A 21,302-nucleotide genomic window follows, 5' to 3' on the forward strand; every position below is an offset into this window, starting at 1 on the left:
ATGATCCACAACATCCTCTAGTATACCTTTAAGTCTTTCATATATATATATGTGTATATATATATATATATATATATATATATATATATATATATATATATATATATATATATATATATATACATATATATATATATATATATATATATATGTATGTGTGGGAAAAAAAATCACAAGACTATTTCATCTCTAGAGGCCTGTTTCATGAGGGGGGGTACCCTCAATCATCAGGAGATTTAGTCTTGTGATTTTTTTTCCACACATACATATATTGCGCTCTACTACGGTATCGAGCACTATTTTTTGGATAACCTTATTAAGACATATATATATATATATATATATATATATATATATATATATATATATATATATATATATATATATATGTATATATATATATATATATATATATATATATATATATATATATATATATATATATATGTCTTAATAAGGTTATTAAGACATATCGAGCACTATTTTTTGGATAACCTTATTAAGACATATATATATATATATATATATATATATATGTATATATATATATATATATATATATATATATATATATATATTTATATATTTTTTGGATAACCTTATTAAGACATATATATATATATATATATATATATATATATATATATATATATATATGTATATATATATATATATATATATATATATATATATATATATATGTCTTAATAAGGTTATCCAAAAAATAGTGCTCGATACCGTAGTAGAGCGCAATATATGTATGTGTGGGAAGAAAATCACAAGACTAAATCTCCTGATGATTGAGGGTACCCCCCCTCATGAAACAGGCCTCTAGAGATGAAATAGTCTTGTGATTTTTTTCCCACACATACATATATATATATATATATATATATATATATATATATATATATGCATATATATATATGAAAGACTTAAAGGTATACTAGAGGATGTTGTGGATCATGTTGACTATTGGTCCTCCTAATTGTCAATCTATCTGGTGATGTTTTTAACATGGCTGTGCAGCACTTTGGAAAGATTCTTGTTGTTTAAATGTGCTATATAAATAAAGTGGATTGGATTGGATTGGATTGGATTAAATGATCATGTTTACAGTGATTGTTTTATATGTATTTTTTATGTATGTCGCTTTGGATAAAAGCGTCTGCCAAATACTTCAACATATACAAACACCTGAAAGTCTTTATATCAGCTAAAACCACCAATCTGTTTCACTGGATTCAGAATAAAACCAAATTCTGTTTTACCCAACAATGTTAGTTTTTGAATATTGTTACTTGAAGTCTTATTCCTGGTTACAATTATACTGTTAAGAAAGTCTTGTCTTATACTTTGCCTAACTTGAGAATGCATCATAAACAGCGGCGGCTGGTGAATTTTGTTTTAGGTGGGGCTGAAAGTTTGTAAAGCAAACCCCTGTAGGGGCGTCATCCTCCCCCAGAAGATTTCTTTGTGATTTTCACATACAAATATTGAAGATCTTTTAACGTTAGTCAATGTATCACACACAGTAACATTACGTTAGTCAATGTATCACACACAGTAACATTACATTAGTCAATGTATCACACACAGTAACGTAAAGTTAGACGGTGGTCAGCAGCACCGCGTATTTTAGCCACCTACAAAAAGACAAACATAGTCAAATAAAGGTCAGTTAAAATGTATACTATATTAAGAATATGTGTACATATTGCATAGGGCCCTGACATCTAAAAAGTACAACTCTGTTCATTGTTATGTTCATATATTTGTTATGTTTTTCATGTGTACGCACACATCAACACACATACAGTATGAGATGAGATCAATGAGATAAGGTAAGAACAGGATAGAAACTGCTGTGGAACTAGTTACAATGCAATATGCCATGGAAATACAATGTTAACACTTTTGTGCAAATAAGTACAGTTGCACTTGTTTTTTTCAAATGTGTTTATTCTGTAAAGGAATGAGTTACATGTTTAAAATGACTGGTTGATAGTGCTATTATGAAGTGCAATGTCAGCACTATCTTTTTCCCTGCAATTTCAAATGCACTTGTTTTAATAAATAAATACAGCGTTTTAAAAGCATACACAATCTGTGTAAATATATTAGTCTGTGGTTAAAAGGACTTGAAAGGACTCGAAACTCAAAATGCAGGACTTGGGACTTGACTTGAGACTTTCCAGTCCTGACTTTGGACTTGACTTGAGACTTTCCAGTCCTGACTTTGGACTTGACTCAGGACTTGCCTGTCTTGACTCGGGACTTGACTCGAGACTTGAGGGCAAAGACTTGAGACTTACTTGTGACTTGCAAAACAATGACTTTGTCCCACCTCTGGATCTGACATAATAGTGTGAGAGTCCAGTCCATAGTGGATCTAACATAATAGTGAGAGTCCAGTCCATAGTGGATCTAACATAATAGTGAGAGTCCAGTCCATAGTGGATCTAACATAATAGTGAGAGTCCAGTCCATAGTGGATCTAACATAATAGTGAGAGTCCAGTCCATAGTGGATCTAACATAAGAGTGAGAGTCCGGTCCATAGTGGATCTAACATAATAGTGAGAGTCCTGTCCATAGTGGATCTAACATAATAGTGAGAGTCCAGTCCATAGTGGATCTAACATAATAGTGAGAGTCCAGTCCATAGTGGATCTAACATAATAGTGAGAGTCCAGTCCATAGTGGATCTAACATAATAGTGAGAGTCCAGTCCATAGTGGATCTAACATAATAGTGAGAGTCCAGTCCATAGTGGATCTAACATAATAGTGTGAGAGTCCAGTCCATAGTGGATCTAACGTAATAGTGAGAGTCCAGTCCATAGTGGATCTAACATAATAGTGTGAGAGTCCAGTCCATAGTGGATCTAACATAATAGTGAGAGTCCAGTCCATAGTGGATCTAACATAATAGTGTGAGAGTCCAGTCCATAGTGGATCTAACATAATAGTGAGAGTCCAGTCCATAGTGGATCTAACATAATAGTGTGAGAGTCCAGTCCATAGTGGATCTAACATAATAGTGTGAGAGTCCAGTCCATAGTGGATCTAACATAATAGTGTGAGAGTCCAGTCCATAGTGGATCTAACATAATAGTGAGAGTCCAGTCCATAGTGGATCTAACATAATAGTGAGAGTCCAGTCCATAGTGGATCTAACATAATAGTGTGAGAGTCCAGTCCATAGTGGATCTAACATAATAGTGTGAGAGTCCAGTCCATAGTGGATCTAACATAATAGTGTGAGAGTCCAGTCCATAGTGGATCTAACATAATAGTGTGAGAGTCCAGTCCATAGTGGATCTAACATAATAGTGTGAGAGTCCAGTCCATAGTGGATCTAACATAATAGTGAGAGTCCAGTCCATAGTGGATCTAACATAATAGTGAGAGTCCAGTCCATAGTGGATCTAACATAATAGTGTGAGAGTCCAGTCCATAGTGGATCTAACATAATAGTGTGAGAGTCCAGTCCATAGTGGATCTAACGTAATAGTGAGAGTCCAGTCCATAGTGGATCTAACATAATAGTGAGAGTCCAGTCCATAGTGGATCTAACATAATAGTGAGAGTCCAGTCCATAGTGGATCTAACATAATAGTGTGAGAGTCCAGTCCATAGTGGATCTAACATAATAGTGTGAGAGTCCAGTCCATAGTGGATCTAACATAATAGTGAGAGTCCAGTCCATAGTGGATCTAACATAATAGTGAGAGTCCAGTCCATAGTGGATCTAACATAATAGTGTGAGAGTCCAGTCCATAGTGGATCTAACATAATAGTGTGAGAGTCCAGTCCATAGTGGATCTAACGTAATAGTGAGAGTCCAGTCCATAGTGGATCTAACATGATAGTGAGAGTCCAGTCCATAGTGGATCTAACATAATAGTGAGAGTCCAGTCCATAGTGGATCTAACATAATAGTGTGAGAGTCCAGTCCATAGTGGATCTAACATAATAGTGTGAGAGTCCAGTCCATAGTGGATCTAACGTAATAGTGAGAGTCCAGTCCATAGTGGATCTAACGTAATAGTGAGAGTCCAGTCCATAGTGGATCTAACATAATAGTGAGAGTCCAGTCCATAGTGGATCTAACATAATAGTGAGAGTCCAGTCCATAGTGGATCTAACATAATAGTGTGAGAGTCCAGTACATAGTGGATCTAACATAATAGTGTGAGAGTCCAGTCCATAGTGGATCTAACATAATAGTGAGAGTCCAGTCCATAGTGGATCTAACATAATAGTGTGAGAGTCCAGTCCATAGTGGATCTAACATATTAGTGAGAGTCCAGTCCATAGTGGATCTAACATAATAGTGTGAGAGTCCAGTCCATAGTGGATCTAACATAATAGTGTGAGAGTCCAGTCCATAGTGGATCTAACATAATAGTGAGAGTCCAGTCCATAGTGGATCTAACATAATAGTGTGAGAGTCCAGTCCATAGTGGATCTAACATAATAGTGTGAGAGTCCAGTCCATAGTGGATCTAACATAATAGTGTGAGAGTCCAGTCCATAGTGGATCTAACATAATAGTGAGAGTCCAGTCCATAGTGGATCTAACATAATAGTGTGAGAGTCCAGTCCATAGTGGATCTAACATAATAGTGTGAGAGTCCAGTCCATAGTGGATCTAACATAATAGTGTGAGAGTCCAGTCCATAGTGGATCTAACATAATAGTGTGAGAGTCCAGTCCATAGTGGATCTAACATAATAGTGTGAGAGTCCAGTCCATAGTGGATCTAACATAATAGTGAGAGTCCAGTCCATAGTGGATCTAACATAATAGTGAGAGTCCAGTCCATAGTGGATCTAACATAATAGTGTGAGAGTCCAGTCCATAGTGGATCTAACATAATAGTGTGAGAGTCCAGTCCATAGTGGATCTAACATAATAGTGAGAGTCCAGTCCATAGTGGATCTAACATAATAGTGAGAGTCCAGTCCATAGTGGATCTAACATAATAGTGTGAGAGTCCAGTCCATAGTGGATCTAACATGATAGTGTGAGAGTCCAGTCCATAGTGGGGCCAGCAGGAGATCATCTTGAGTGAAGACAGGTCAGCAGTTCAGAGACGTCCCCAACTGATGCACACATGAGTGGTCCACCCTGGGTCCCGACTTTGGACAGCTAGCGTCTCATCTGTGGTCACCTCGCATGTTGTCACCTAGCGGCAGCACGTAGATCCCACATCGGGGCAAGAAAAACACTCAACCCAGTGGGAATGTCACTGTGGAGGGACATTAGTGGCTTGTGGCTGTCAATGTGCAGGACATAGTGTCATCATCACACATTGGGTTAGGGTTCATTTTCAGCCTGTTCTCCCGAGTGCTTAATGACGAAGGAACAAACACTCAGACCTTTTTTTGGTGAATAATTGATGTTGCATATGCTGACAGGATGGGGGGGGAAAACCAACCTCCTGACGGTATTTGGTGAATCATAAAGCAGAGTGTAAGAGTCGTGCTCACTGCACAGCACGACTTGCTTTTTTTAAGCTCCATCATGAGGTGCACCTGCACTGCATCACAGTCAGAGATGTTTCTAGTATGTTGGTGAACCATCCAGGATAAATACTTCAATTGAGCAGCATTGGGACAAACAGACAATGATGCCAGATGTTTCATCCTTCCCGTATCCGTGACGACAAGGATGCGGGCAATCATCCCCTCCATTAATGCATAATGAGGCCGGGAAGATGAGGTGTGAACAAATTAGTCCGAAATCGAAGCGGGAGAGGGGGGCTTCTATAAAAGGAGCGTGTTCCCTGGATGACGCTGGATGACGAACACAGCGTGTGGAGTGTGGGTGTATAAAAGACCAAAATGTGTTGAGCTCAGCGCACACATGGGCAGACCAGCAAGAGTCTGATACCCATGTCTGACATCCAACGCTGAACAAAGATGAACACAAAGGAGAAGTTCCACCTTCCCGTTGATGGCGTCTTGGAAATGTTCAGCACCTTCGCCGGGCACCAGAGCCCCGCCCTCACACCCGTCCTGCGTCAACAGCACCCGAAGGTGTTGTCGAAGAGCGGCGTGGGTCTCCTGGGGACGGTCAAAGGGCGATGGACGCAGCGGGACAGGAGAGCCTTGGAGAGCGTCTCCAGCGAGCCGCTCCCCCGCGGGTGTGCGGAGGTGGTCAAGCCCAGGAACCGTCACAGAATTGTGGTGCTGGGCGCTCCCCGGGTGGGCAAGACCAACGTGGTGAGGCGTTTCCTGGGGGAAGACTTCCGGGAGCAATATGAACCCACGGCAGAGGACTTCCACAGGAAGTTGTTCCACGTGGGAGGGGAAACCTACCAGGTGGACATTCTGGACGCCTCCATAGAGAGAAACTTCCCGGCAAAACGGAGGCTCTCCATCCTGACAGGTGAACATTTATTGTCCAATGTAGTGCAGCAAAATGATATTAATAATAATAGATTTGATTTGTAAAAAGCACTTTATATTGAGTAAACAATCTCAAAGTGCTACAGTGCATTAAAAAAATAAATAAAAATGAAAAAATAAAATAAATGAATAAAAATGAAAACTAGAACAGCCAAATAGCTATAACTAGTACCGTATTTTCCGCACTATAAGGCGCACCGGATTATTAGCCGCACCTTCTATGAATTACATATTTCATAATTTTGTCCACCAATAAGCCGCCCCGGACTATAAGCCGCGCCTACGCTGCGCTAAAGTGAATGTCAAAAAAACGCTGCGCTAAAGTGAATGTCAAAAAAACAGTCAGATAGTTCAGTCAAACTTTAATAATATATTGAAAACCAGCGTTCTAACAACTCTGTCCCAAAATGTACGCAAATGTGCAATCACAAACATAGTAAAATTCAAAATGGTGTAGAGCAATAGTAACATAATGTTGCTCGAACGTTAATGTCACAACACACAAAATAAACATAGCGCTCACCTTCTGAAGTTATTCTTCATTCGTAAATCCTTCGAATTCTTCGTCTTCGGTGTCCGAATTGAAAAGTTGCGCAAGCGTGGTATCCAAAATGGCCGGTTCCGTCTCGTCGAAGTCATCGGGAGTCAGTGTCGCTGTTGTTCTGTGAATCCTGCCTTCCGGAAAGCTCGGACCACAGTTGTGACCGAAATATCTGCCCAGGCATTTACGATCCACTGGCAAATGTTGGCGTATGTCGTCCGGCGCTGTCTGCCCGTCTTAGTGAAGGTGTGTTCGCCTTCGGAGCTGTGTGAAAAAAGCCACCCGGCCTCTTCGCGTAAACTTCCCTTAACCACTCGCTCATCTTTTCTTCATCCATCCATCCCTTCGAGTTAGCTTTTATGATGACGCCGGCTGGAAAGGTCTCTTTTGGCAAGGTCTTCCTTTTGAATATCACCATGGGTGGAAGTTAGCATGGCAAGCTAGAACCACAGTGAAGGATGACTTCTCATTCCCTGTGGTGCGAATATTCACCGTACGTGCTCCCGTTGTATCCACAGTGCGGTTCACAGGAATATCAGTTGCTGTGAAATACGGTAGTAATCCGTGTGCGGATGGAGAGATTGCGTCTTTTTATGAACCGGATCCTTTTCGCTTAGTAGGAGCCATTTTGTGGTCTTTACAGATGTAAACAGGAAATGAAACGTACGGTGATATCCGCGCGTTTTTTCTTCTTCTTCCGGGGGCGGGCGGTAGCTTACAGTAGAAGAAGAAGCGCTTCCTGTTCTATGGGGGCGGGTGCTTACCTTGGCGGTTGCTTGCGTAGAAGAAGAAGCGCTTCCTGTTCTACCGGGAAAAAAGATGGCGGCTGTTTACCGAAGTTGCGAGATCGAAACTTTATGAAAATGAATCGTAATAAAGCGCACCGGGTTATAAGGCGCACTGTTAGCTTTTGAGAAAATTTGTGGTTTTTAGGTGCGCCTTATAGTGCGGAAAATACGGTATGCATATATCTAAAAAAAAAAAAGGCTTTTTTTTATTTTATTTTTTTTTAAAGAAGGACTTTTAAGCCTTTTTTAAAAGGCATCCACAGTTCCTGTCGCTGGCCGGCTTGGCTGCGTGGGGGCGGTGGTCCCTGGTTCCCTGGGCACCACGCCTCCTGTTTGTGGGTTGGGCTCTCGGGGGTGATGGGGCCGTGCTCTGGCTCCCACGCACTCTGGGAGTCGAATGTATTGTACATGCAAATTCACGTATGCTCACATACGTACATAGGTACCTACGCTCCCACATACATACACAAATACAGTACATATTTACCTACCTAATGTTCGTACATCCACACGCACATTCAATATACAAACATACACATACACATACTGTACATATACATTCACTGTACAAACACATATACACATTCTGTACATATACATTCATTGTACAAACACATATACACATTCTGTACATATACAAGTACATATGCATACTTACACTCATGCACATAATCACGTTTCATCAAACATATATTAACGTTGTTGCCCTAGGGTAAACTGGGTGTAACACATGGCACACTGACAAAGCTTAACCTATTGTGACTATAACAATCTACAAGGTTAATGTAGGTTGCTTCTCTTTCTCCCCCTCCATTTTTCTGCATTCTTTCGTATCTCAAGTTATCATTACGTATATGTATTGTTGCATTTAAACAACTGTATTGTTGATAATAAAGGTAAATTATTGGTATTGTTCATTATCAATAGCGTTATTTCTATTGGTATTTGTATTGATCCATTTGTAGTGTAATAATGCTCATTGTCATTTCTGTATTATTTTTTATTTTTCGCTAACTGCTTATTTGCTATTACTTTTACCATCATATTTGTACATGTCATATTTGCTGATGTTGCTCTATTGTTGTTGTTGTTGTTGTTTGCTGTTGTTGTTTTTGTCTCTCTGTCTAATCCCCCTCTTGTCCCCACAATTTCCCCCTCTGTCTTCTTTTTTTTTCTCTTTCTATCCCCTCCTGCTCCGGCCCGGCTGCACTAAATGATAATATAAATACATTTAATAAAGTCAAATACAAATAAGGCAACAAGAGAAGTATCCTACACTTCTCTTTTGTAAAGTAAATGTGAACAGCCGACATGGGCATCTACATCAACTATATGATTTGCCTGAGAAGCTGGACAGGACACACAAAAAAAAAAAAAAAAAAAAAGGCATCCACAGTCTGTGGTGCCCTCAGGTGGTCAGGGAAAGCGTTCCACAGACTGGGAGCGGCGGAGCAGAAAGCCCGGTCTTAAAAAATTCGAAATCATATATTATTTATATTATTATTAGAATAGTAATTAGAATGTTGTTTATCTTACTATATCAGAATATAAAGATGTTATATTTCAGACTGTATATGTTGGAGGTGGAAGTATTATTGACATCATTATTAGAATTAGATGAATATATTGTTTATACCTGTAAAAAAAAAAAGGTTTGACTATTAGTCTTGCTTGACAAGACTCTGCAGCATCGCGTGGACATCGGGGGCGGTACCTCTGGATTGGCAGACCGGGGTGGTGGTTCCTCTCTTTAAGAAGGGGAACCGGAGGGTGTGTTCTAACTATCGTGGGATCACACTCCTCAGCCTTCCCGGTAAGGTCTATTCAGGTGTACTGGAGAGGAGGCTACGCCGGATAGTCGAACCTCGGATTCAGGAGGAACAGTGTGGTTTTCGTCCTGGTCGTGGAACTGTGGACCAGCTCTATACTCTGGGCAGGGTCCTTGAGGGTGCATGGGAGTTTGCCCAACCAGTCTACATGTGTTTTGTGGACTTGGAGAAGGCATTCGACCGTGTCCCTCGGGAAGTCCTGTGGGGAGTGCTCAGAGAGTATGGGGTATCGGACTGTTTGATTGTGGCAGTCCGCTCCCTGTATGATCAGTGCCAGAGCTTGGTCCGCATTGCCGGTAGTAAGTCGGACACGTTTCCAGTGAGGGTTGGACTCCGCCAAGGCTGCCCTTTGTCACCGATTCTGTTCATAACTTTTATGGACAGAATTTCTAGGCGCAGTCAAGGCGTTGAGGGGATCTGGTTTGGTGGCTGCAGGATTAGGTCTCTGCTTTTTGCAGATGATGTGGTCCTGATGGCTTCATCTGGCCAGGATCTTCAGCTCTCACTGGATCGGTTCGCAGCCGAGTGTGAAGCGACTGGGATGAGAATCAGCACCTCCAAGTCCGAGTCCATGGTTCTCGCCCGGAAAAGGGTGGAGTGCCATCTCCGGGTTGGGGAGGAGATCTTTCCCCAAGTGGAGGAGTTCAAGTACCTCGGAGTCTTGTTCACGAGTGAGGGAAGAGTGGATGGTGAGATCGACAGGCGGATCGGTGCGGCGTCTTCAGTAATGCGGACGCTGTATCGATCCGTTGTGGTGAAGAAGGAGCTGAGCGGGAAGGCAAAGCTCTCGATTTACCGGTCGATCTACGTTCCCATCCTCACCTATGGTCATGAGCTTTGGGTCATGACCGAAAGGACAAGATCTCGGGTACAAGCGGCCGAAATGAGTTTCCTCCGCCGAGTGGCGGGGCTCTCCCTTAGAGATAGGGTGAGAAGCTCTGTCATCCGGGGGGAGCTCAAAGTAAAGCCGCTGCTCCTCCACATGGAGAGGAGCCAGATGAGGTGGTTCGGGCATCTGGTCAGGATGCCACCCGAACGCCTCCCTAGGAAGGTGTTTCGGGCACGTCCGACCGGTAGGAGGCCACGGGGAAGACCCAGGACACGCTGGGAAGACTATGTCTCCCGGCTGGCCTGGGAACGCCTCGGGATCCCCCGGGAGGAGCTGGACGAAGTGGCTGGGGAGAGGGAAGTCTGGGCTTCCCTGCTTAGGCTGCTGCCCCCGCGACCCGACCTCGGATAAGCGGAAGAAGATGGATGGATGGATATTAGTAGAATGCATGGTGTATGAGTCATTGTCATTATCCATCCATTTTCTACCGCTTGTCCCTTTCGGGGTGGCGGGGGGTGCTGGAGCCTATCTCAGCTGCATTCATTATTACATTTATAAATATTTTAGCTGGTTATGTAAATTAGCTTCAATTTTTTAGGAATGTATTTGTCTTGTGTGACTTGTAAAATGACTAGTCACATGGTCATGCTAAATTTAAACCCAATTTAAAATGGTATTATAAAGTATATATTAATTTAAATGTATTAAAACGTGATTTTATATTATTTGTCCATGTATTGTGCTTTTTAAAGAACCTTGTATTATTCGTCAGTTACTTAAATTTCCAGCTTAGCTTCTTCGTTTATTGATGAATTAAAATGTGTAGTAATAGTGCGACATGGAAGTCAATAATCATAATTAACATTGGAAGATTCTAGCACTAAAGCAGGCGTGTCAAACTGGTTTTCATTGAGGGCCACATTGCAGTTATGCTTACTCTCAGAGGGCCACCTTTAACAGTGAATAATATACAGTACGAATATAAATGTGTATATATGAAACATTTATAATTGTCTATGTATTTGATTATTATCTTTTTTTATGTACACTGTACAAAACCAAATCTTTAGATTGTATTGTATAAAACTGGCATTTTACCATAATATTTGCATTTTTTGTTTTTACAGCATATAAAATAAATTAAAAAAATACATGGAATTAAATTAAATTAATGGAAAAACGGTACCACTGTTTTTTTACGTGAAAAAATGAATGCAAGTTTTTTTTCTACTGTAAAATCTACGGTTGAGTATTATCACACTCTATATTGAAAGTGGATTTTACTGTAAAAAAATGTTTACATGAAAAGTTTGTTGGATTACTTGCTTTGAAATCATAAGTAATAATGAATAGTAAACGCTTTTCTACCTTCAAGGTACTCAAAGCGCTTTGACACTATTTCCACAATCACCCATTCACACACACATTCACACACCGATGGCGGGAGCTGCCATGCAAGGCCTTAACCACGATCAGGAGCAAGGGTGACGTGTCTTGCTCAAGGACACAACGGACGTGACGAGGTTGGTAGAAGGTGGGGATCGAACCAGGAACCCTCAGGTTGCTGGCACGGCCACTCTCCCACCCACGCCACTGTTAGAATAATTATGTGTAAGTTATCACACAACTCTTATGCTTAAAGGCCGTTGCTATAGTTATTATCAATTGTGCTGAAGTTGTACTTTTCCATCTGTGCAAAGGGACAACTTGCAATCTTGTATTGCGAGTCGTCTCGTATCAGTGTTTGTGTCCCGAACATCGAGTACCGTGACGCAGACAAAGCAGAGGCAGGGCGATATCACGAGTGTCAGCACATTTGCATTTCTGAATAATCATATATTGTGTCCATGAAATTACCCCCCTTCCTTCAGAAGCAGCCTTAGTGATGTAACCAGGGACCTCCCAAATAAATAGAGGAGCACGTGGGTCTGGACCTTAGAGCGTGGTGGGAGATTGTAACTGAGTGTGCAGCCCCAAACGTCTCTCCTCATTGAGCCAAATTGAAGTCTGTCTCTGCATGATTCCTTGCTTCTTGTCTGTTTCATAGATGTCATCAGTGTTTGAACCTGACATCTTCTTGGTCCTTCGATCCGCATCTGCTTTGTCTGCGTCATGGTACTCGATGTTGTGGACACAAACACTGATGCGAGACGACTGCAATCCAAGATTGCAAGTTGTCCCTTTGCACAGATAGAGAAGTACAACTTCAGCACAATTGATAATAACTATAGCAACGGCCTTTAAGCATAAGAGTTGCGTGATAACTTACACATAATTATTCTAACAGCCACGCCGACCCCGAGTCAAGTCAAGCAGATATTTAAGTATTTGTCTTTATTTGAACAATAACATTTTCTTTTATTATGAGAGATGATTAAAAGTGTAAATATATGTAATTGTACCCAGTACATTTATTTGTGTGATACCAATCGATCAATCAATCAATGTTTATTTATATAGCCCTAAATCACAAGTGTCTCAAAGGGCTGCACAAGCCACAACGACATCCGCGGTACAGAGCCCACATAAGGGCAAGGAAAAACTCACAACCCCAATGGGACGTCGATGTGAATGACTATGAGAAACCTTGGAGAGGACCGCATATGTGGGTAACCCCCACCCCTCTAGGGGAGACCGGATGCAATGGACGTTGAGTGGGTCTGACATAATATTGTGAAAGTCCAGTCCATAGTGGATCCAACATAATAGTAAGAGTCCAGTCCATAGTGGATCTAACATAATAGTGTGAGAGTCCAGTCCATAGTGGATCTAACATAATAGTGAGAGTCCAGTCCATAGTGTATCTAACATAATAGTGAGAGTCCAGTCCATAGTGTATCTAACATAATAGTGAGAGTCCAGTCCATAGTGGATCTAACATAATAGTGAGAGTCCAGTCCATAGTGGATCTAACATAATAGTGAAAGTCCAGTCCACAGTGGATCTAACATAATAGTGTGAGAGTCCAGTCCATAGTGGATCTAACATAATAGTGAGAGTCCAGTCCATAGTGGATCTAACATAATAGTGAGAGTCCAGTCCATAGTGGATCTAACATAATAGTGAAAGTCCAGTCCACAGTGGATCTAACATAATAGTGTGAGTTCAGTCCATAGTGGATCTAACATAATAGTGTGAGAGTCCAGTCCATAGTGGATCTAACATAATAGTGTGAGAGTCCAGTCCATAGTGGATCTAACATAATAGTGTGAGAGTCCAGTCCATAGTGGATCTAACATAATAGTGTGAGAGTCCAGTCCATAGTGGATCTAACATAATAGTGTGAGAGTCCAGTCCATAGTGGATCTAACATAATAGTGTGAGAGTCCAGTCCATAGTGGGGCCAGCAGGAGACCATCTTGATACATTTATTAAGAAAAGATCAAGTACTTTATTTACACATATTATTTCCACGCCAGATCTGGCCCCCGGACCTTGAGTTTGCCACCCGTGCACTAGAGTTAGTCGTCACTGCCACAAGGGGGCGTATTTGCAAGGATTGCTATGGATTTGCTGTGATGCTTTCAGTTCAATCCATGTAGAAGTTGCGTAACCATCCTGGTGGAATGTGTTCCTCTCCTCAGGTGACGTCTTCCTGCTGGTCTTCAGTCTGGACGACAGAGAGTCCTTGACCGAAGTCTGTGAGCTCCTCGGCGAGATCCGAGCCGCCCAGACCAAGCTGCTCAAGTTCAAACGCCCGGCCAGGTTGCCGGCGCTGGTCTGCGGCAATAAATCCGACCTCCACGCTCAAAGAGCGGTCAGCAGGTCGGAGGTCACAAAGGCCCTGGCTCGCGACGTGGCCTTTGTGGAGACCTCGTCCAAGCACGGCACCGGGCTGGAGGCGGCGTTCAGGGAGCTGGCGGCCATGGGCGGCCTGCCGGGCGAGACCGAGCCGTCCAAGCATCAGCTGATCTCCATGGTGGCCTACCGCTCCTTGTGCGAGGGCCAGCGGGGCGGCGGGCGCGGTCGCACGCCCTGCGCCGCCGTGGACCCGTTGGTGCGCCGGCCCAGCTTCGGCAGCGACCTGCGACTGGTGCTTGGATCAAGCGGCAAGGCCGACAAACCCGAGAGGTGTCAGATTCAATGAATCGCGAGCGCCTCTCCAGAAAAACCAATTGTAGTAGTATGCTGCAATGTTGTATTATGTAAGGAGTTATACTCTGTACTAGCTGGCTGGACCAGTGCATTCCTTTTCTATAAAACTGTACAACTTCACAACCGGCGTCCCGATCTCTTCTTTGCTGACGCACGTTCCAGAAAAAGATGCAGCTGGAGAGCACTCAGCTGTTTCCAGCAAGTGATGCAAAATATACCTCGAGTGTGGGATGGTGACTCACACTGAGACGTCTTCTCATTGTCAGATAGATGGTAGCACCCACTCATGCGTGGGTTAGTACCATGGAGGAGGTGTGTTAGTGTTAGTCAGCTTGGGTCACTTCATTAGGTACATCATGGCTGACAACTCATGATGACCAGGATGCATCAGATGAGAAGAAGTTAGATCAGACCTGGGCAACTGAAGGAAGGCCCGAGAGCCGAACACGGCCCGTTAATCTTTTCAATCTGGCCCACCGGACATTCCCAAATAATAGTTTTTCATCTTTTCTAATCACCCTAAGTCTTCAACTATACCAGGGGTCACCAACCTTTTTGAAACCAAGAGCTACTTCTTGGGTACTGATTAATGCGAAGGGCTACCAGTTTGATACACACTTCAATCATACTTGCCAACCTTGAGACCTCCTATTTCGGGAGGTGGGGGGCGGGGCGTGGTTGGGGGCGTGGTTAAGAGGGGAGGAGTATATTTAATGACCAACTCGAGTATTTCATAAATATATATATATATATATATATATATATATTAGAGATGCGCGGATAGGCAATTATTTCATCCGCAACCGCATCAGAAAGTCGTCAACCATCCGCCATCCACCCGACTTAACATTTGATCAGAACCGCACCCGCCCGCACCCGCCTGTTGTTATATATCTAATATAGACGATGCAAGGCATTAGTGAGGTTATAAAGCTTTTGCCTGTTAAAGAAAGGAGACTGATCCAATGCAGCACAGACATTCGCGTGCCACGCTGTCACGACCCAGACGCACACCAGTGCGCAATCATATGGGAGCCGCGCTGAGCGCACCTCCAAGCGCGTCTCGCTGCCGGCGACGGCCGGGTATGGGCCCGACGCTCCAGCGCCATCCATTTTCAGGGCTAGTTGATTCGGCAGGTGGGTTGTTACACACTCCTTAGCGGGTTCCGACTTCCATGGCCACCGTCCTGCTGTCTATATCAACCAGGGTGAGCCCCACCCCTTTCGTGAGCGCACTGCGCGCGGAGTGACCCCTGTTATGCGCCCCCAGCAACAGGGGTGACGGGCAGGTAAGTTGCGCGGGCGGAGCGCGAGGAGCGCGCGGAGTGACCCCTGTTACGAGCCCCCGGCCACGGGGGTGGCGGGCAGGTAAGCTGCTTACCTGCTGCGCGTGACGCCGGCCGCGGCGAAGGCGGACGAGGCGGGGTGTCGGTGCGGTGGGCGCGGTGGTGACCCTGGACGTGCGTCGGGCCCTTCTCGCGGATCGCCTCAGCTACGGCTCCCGGTGGGGCCCTCTCAGGGGAAGGGGCCTCGGTCCCGGACCCCGGCGAGGCGTCCCTTCTCCGCTCCGTAAAAGTGTCCATCCCTTTTTTTTTTTTCTTCTGTTGTGGCATATGCTGCAGGTGCCTGCTCGTTTTTCGTATGTGGGTAACAACATTTAACTATGTATATATATTTACCAATTGGTTTAACTGCCACCCGCCTGAATCTATTTAAAATCTAATTTTTTTTAATTTCAACCGCCCGACCCGACTCGCGGATAAAATCTAATTTTTTTTTTATTTCATCCGCCCAATCCGCGGATAATCCGCGGATAATCCGCGGTTGTGCCCGCAAACCGCGCATCTCTAATATATATATATATATATATATATATATATATATATATATATATATATATATATATATATATATATATATATACATATATATATGTATGAAATACTTGACTTTCAGTGAATTCTAGCTGTATATACATATATATATATATATTTATTTATTTTATTATATATATAAATAAAAGAAATACTTGAATTTCAGTGTTCATTTATTTCCACATATACACACATAACACTCATCTACTCATTGTTGTACTTGAAAATACAATGCAATACAATTCCTGGGCAAAGGCACCTATCAAATACACAGTAATGAAAACACAGTTGTTCTACTAACTGTACTGTGTGTTATGAGAGTAGAGTATGTGTGTGTGTGGCCCTTTAATAGGTGACAGCATGTGAGGTGAGTGACGTCAGTGAGTGTGTGGGCGAGAGAAGAGAGGGAGCGGGGTAGCGTGAGTGCGGGGAGGGACTAGTTGGTTTTGTGTTGGATTGGCTGTGTGCAAGCAATCAATAAAGCAAGATTTGCAACTAATCGCTGGACTCATCATTCACCCTAAAGTCGTCCGCTGTGGAGACCCACTGCCGGGTAAGGTGAAGGGTGTTGCCCCGAGCATACATCGGCCCTGGAGAAGTGTCTCCCCTGCGCTCTTCGACTACGGTCTCGTTCTTCTGCTTCGTCTCCTTGTGTGCGCACACTGGACTCAGGTCCGCATGGAGCTGGAGGGGGCGTGGCCTCCAGCTCCGGCTGAATTCCGGGAGAGATTTTCTTCCGGGAGGTTTTCGGGAGAGGCGCTGAATTTCGGGAGTCTCCCGGAAAATCCGGGAGGGTTGGCAAGTATGACTTAAATAAATTGCCAGAAATAGCCAATTTGCTCAATTTACCTTTAACTCTATGTTATTATTAATAATTAATGATATTTATCTTTGTGGAAACACTGATCATCTTAATGATTGCTCACAATAAATATATATAGAAACAGATAAATATCAATATGCAACACTTTATTTTTATATTTTCTCTAAGTGCACATTTTTCAAATTGAACATTTTCAAATGATCACTTCTAAGACAGTCTTGTGAAATCACAATATCCCATTTGAACTAGCTAGCCACCAACATTTTTTAACAAATCATGAATGACTTTGCACCATGTTTGTACAAATAATGACTCATGTAAAATACAAAAGTCAACTCTCAAATTTTTAAATAAATCATGTCACACTTTGAACTGGACACCAAATCTGTTATCTGTTTCTTTGTCAGTTAGTGGGAAGCCTGGCATTGCATGCTGCTAACTAGTGTGTTGTACTCTGGTGTGTAACTTGCATACTTGCCAACCTTGAGACCTCCGATTTCGGGAGGTGGGGGGTGGGGGTGGGGGGCGTGGTTAAGATATATATATATATATATAAGAAATACTTGACTTTCAGTGAATTCTAGCTATATATATATTTTTTTATTTATTACACACACATATATATATATATATATATATATATATATATATATATATATATATATATATATATATATATATATATAATATATATATATACATACAGTATATATATATATAAATAAATAAATAAAACAAACACTTGAATTTCATTGTTCATTTATTTACACATATACACACACATAACACTCATCTACTCATTGTTGAGTTAAGGGTTGAATTGTCCATCCTTGTTCTATTCTCTGTCACTATTTCAGAACACACACATTATACAAATATACATTATAAAATCAATAAGAAAACGGGAGCTCTAATTTGGGAGTCTGAATTAAGATCAGAAGTTCCTATATAAACATTGCGTACTCACGTCTCCTTTTTGTATTGATTACTGCAGCTGTGCACTGGATTCATTCACAAATACAAACTACAACTCACAAACACTTTAGAGTTAGGCTCCACCATCAGAATGTGTACTTAAACTTATAAAGATCACATGGATATTATTCAGTGAGTTGATTCACCAAAACTAACCTGTTATACAGGAGGAAAAAGCACACAGGACGTTTCAATTGTTCACAGACTGGTCGCGCTCATCAGAATGACAAGACACTTCCGGTCTGCAGGTGATAGCATTCAATTGGGAAGAAACGCCCTACTGCCCCCTACTGACCAATGTGAATACTGATAAATGTGTAATGACAGCTCCAAAAACGAATTCAAACCACAAAATAAAATAAATAAATCAACACAAAAATGTGACACATTATGGGTGGGTCACATATGCATGTACAGTAGATGGCAGTATTGTCCTGTTTAAAAGTGTCACAACATTGCTGTTTACGGCAGACGAACTGCTTTACTGTAGACGAAAACTTGACTGCTGTTGTTGTGTGTTGCTACCGCGCTGGGAGGACGTTAATGAAACTGCCTAACAATAAACACACATAAGAAACCAAGAACTCGCCCTCAATCATTAGCTGCTTATATTGTGGGAAAGCGGACTGTGAACAGGCTGTCAACACGTCACTCAGGTCCGCATGGAGCTGGAGGGGGCGTGGCCTCCAGCTCCGCCTGAATTTCGGGAGATTTTCGGGAGAAAATTTGTCCCGGGAGGTTTTCGGGAGAGGCGCTGAATTTCGGGAGTCTCCCGGAAAATCCGGGAGGGTTGGCAAGTATGGTAACTTGACACTGCAACTCTGAGTGAGTCTTGCAGATGTGCATCAGTGAGGCGTGTTCTGTGTTTGTTCTTGATGACGTTTGACAGCCCTGGCGATGGCTGTTTACGACCCCCCCTCCCTTAGAAACAGCTGTTGCCATGTAATCAGGGTCCAAATAAAAGAGGAAGCGTATAATCTTTCGCCAGAGCGTGGTGACACTGTACAAGGGTACAGGTGTACGCGTTTCTCCTCAATTGAGCCAAATTTAATTATGTCACTGTTTAATTCCTTGCTTCTTGTCTTGTTAATAGATGTCATCAGTGTTTGAACCTGACAATTTCATTTTGTTTTTTTATTTTACATATTATTTGTATTATTTTATTGTCAATGTTTCTGTTGTTGCATCATGCTGTATGCTTGTTTTGATTGTATTTTAACAACATGAAGCACTCTCTGTGAGAAGTGCTTTATAGATAACATTCACAAACTTCACTTTTTTCAAGCTTGAATCCAAATAAGGATTATTCATGGAAATGTGTCAGCGCTGCTGTCATGACTTACAGGACTCTTTTGGGGGAGGGGAGATTTTCCTCTCCAGTTCCATCAGCAGGGTGGGCAGCATGCTGTCCAGTAAGGCCAGACCATCCCATGAGCAGCGCAAGCCTCTACAGGGGAGAAGAAATGACACATAAGAAGAGCAGATGCAGGCACTGGTGTGAGAGAACATTGGCTTGGTGAGTTATTCACTTGTCGTCGAGGATCAGAGAGCATCCGTGGAAGAAATCTTGGACGTCAGCGGATGAGCCGAAGATGTCACCAAGGGCCAGCTGTGGACTGAACAGCTGCCAGTTCTTCTCCCCCGCCCCCAAAACAGCCAATTAGAAGTGTTGGTATATCCTCCACATGGAGTATTATTGCAGTACATAGATCATTACACCTACAGGATGTGAACTTCATCAATATTAAAATCACAGAGGCATGGAACACTGTAAAAAGTGAAATCTAAGTAAGATGGAATATGTCAAATAAGGGTGGTATTTGCTTATTTTGTGTCTGATAAGATCATTCTTCTCACTAAGCAGATTTTATGTTAGAGTGTTTTACTTGTTTTAAGGGTTTTGGTCCTAAATGATCTCAGTAAGGCCCTGCGATGAGGTGGCGACTTGTCCAGGGTGTACCCCGCCTTCCGCCCGATTGTAGCTGAGATAGGCTCCAGCGCCCCCCGCTACCCCGAAGGGAATTGTCATGACTTGGTCCGGGGTGTGTGCTTTTCCAGGATGCAACGGAAAGTTGGCTCGTGCGAGACGGGAATGAAGGTACATGATTTATTATGATCAAAAAAAAGGAATAAATGAAAGCGCGCACAGTGGCGGAGAATAAACTATAAAACCAAAAGACTATAGCAAAAAAAGTACAAACAAAAAAACACGCACAATGGCGGAGAACAAACTATGAAACCAAAAAGACTATAAATATGGAACAAAAACTTACTTGGCTTGGACAAAAGTAGTTGCTTGAGGAATTGACATGAAAAGAAGTATCAGGCATGAACAGAGCATAAATGTGTTGTGAGGTCGTCAGGACGAACAACAGAAAATGAATGAACTTAAATACTATGGACATGATTAGTGAAAGCAGGTGCGTGACTCAAAACGTGAAACAGGTGCGTGACGTGACAGGTGAAAACTAATGGTTGCTATGGTGACCAGACAAGGGAGTGAAAAGACAGAAACTAAACAAAACATGACTTAAAACAAAACATGATAATACAGACATGACAGGGATAAGCGGTAGAAAATGGATGGATGGATGATCTCAGTAAGATATTACAGCTTGTTGCTGAGATTTGATGACCTATATTGAGTAAAACATGCTTGAAACTAGAATATCAAGTGTTGCAAAGCTGTGTCATCAACACTCACAAGTATAAAACTACTTTTTAAAGTAATCATTTCTTATTTCAAGCATGAAATAAAAAATCATGACCTTGACACAATTGTGTCTCATAATTAAAACAGATGACAGCCAAATGGACTTTGCTGTTTAATTTTCAATGAAACAATAGAAAATAGGTACTCATATAGTAGTACAGTTGGCACAGTACAGTAAACTGACAGTTAATATTTAAACATTTAACATTTCAAACAATTTTGAACAGAAATAGTTCATGCACATTCAGATAAATTCTTCAAAATTACAATTAAAAAACATTTTGGCCGGGGGCCGGGCTGTATATATGCGCACTAATTGACTGAAAGAGCACGCACTTGGCGCGATGATGTCATGTTATCCATGGAAAAATGCATTTTTAGACAATATGATTTGCCTGAGCGGCTAGGAGACCCCGAG

The 21,302-nt window shown here is 42.1% G+C and overlaps 2 protein-coding genes across 2 annotated transcripts in view; one reads left to right on the forward strand and one right to left on the reverse strand.

The window, feature by feature from the left end:
- Positions 1-5,779: 5,779 nt before the first annotated feature.
- Positions 5,780-14,491, forward strand: LOC133615678 (GTP-binding protein Rhes-like). Its single transcript, XM_061974443.1, has 2 exons — positions 5,780-6,397; positions 13,989-14,491. Exons 1-2 carry the CDS (start codon positions 5,929-5,931, stop codon positions 14,489-14,491), a joined length of 972 nt encoding a protein of 323 aa, XP_061830427.1. The 5' UTR covers positions 5,780-5,928.
- Positions 14,492-18,485: 3,994 nt separating this feature from the next.
- LOC133615674 (radical S-adenosyl methionine domain-containing protein 1, mitochondrial-like) overlaps positions 18,486-21,302 on the reverse strand; it is a 22,926-nt gene continuing 20,109 nt past the window's right edge. Inside the window, exons 8-9 of the mRNA XM_061974435.2 lie at positions 19,701-19,804; positions 18,486-19,618 (exon numbers count right to left, since the gene is read on the reverse strand). Coding sequence (XP_061830419.1) covers positions 19,504-19,618; positions 19,701-19,804 — 219 coding nt within the window. The 3' untranslated portion in view covers positions 18,486-19,503. The remainder of the gene's footprint in view (positions 19,619-19,700; positions 19,805-21,302) is intronic.

Source organism: Nerophis lumbriciformis, linkage group LG22, assembly GCF_033978685.3.
Source record: "Nerophis lumbriciformis linkage group LG22, RoL_Nlum_v2.1, whole genome shotgun sequence".
Lineage (NCBI taxonomy): Eukaryota > Metazoa > Chordata > Actinopteri > Syngnathiformes > Syngnathidae > Nerophis > Nerophis lumbriciformis.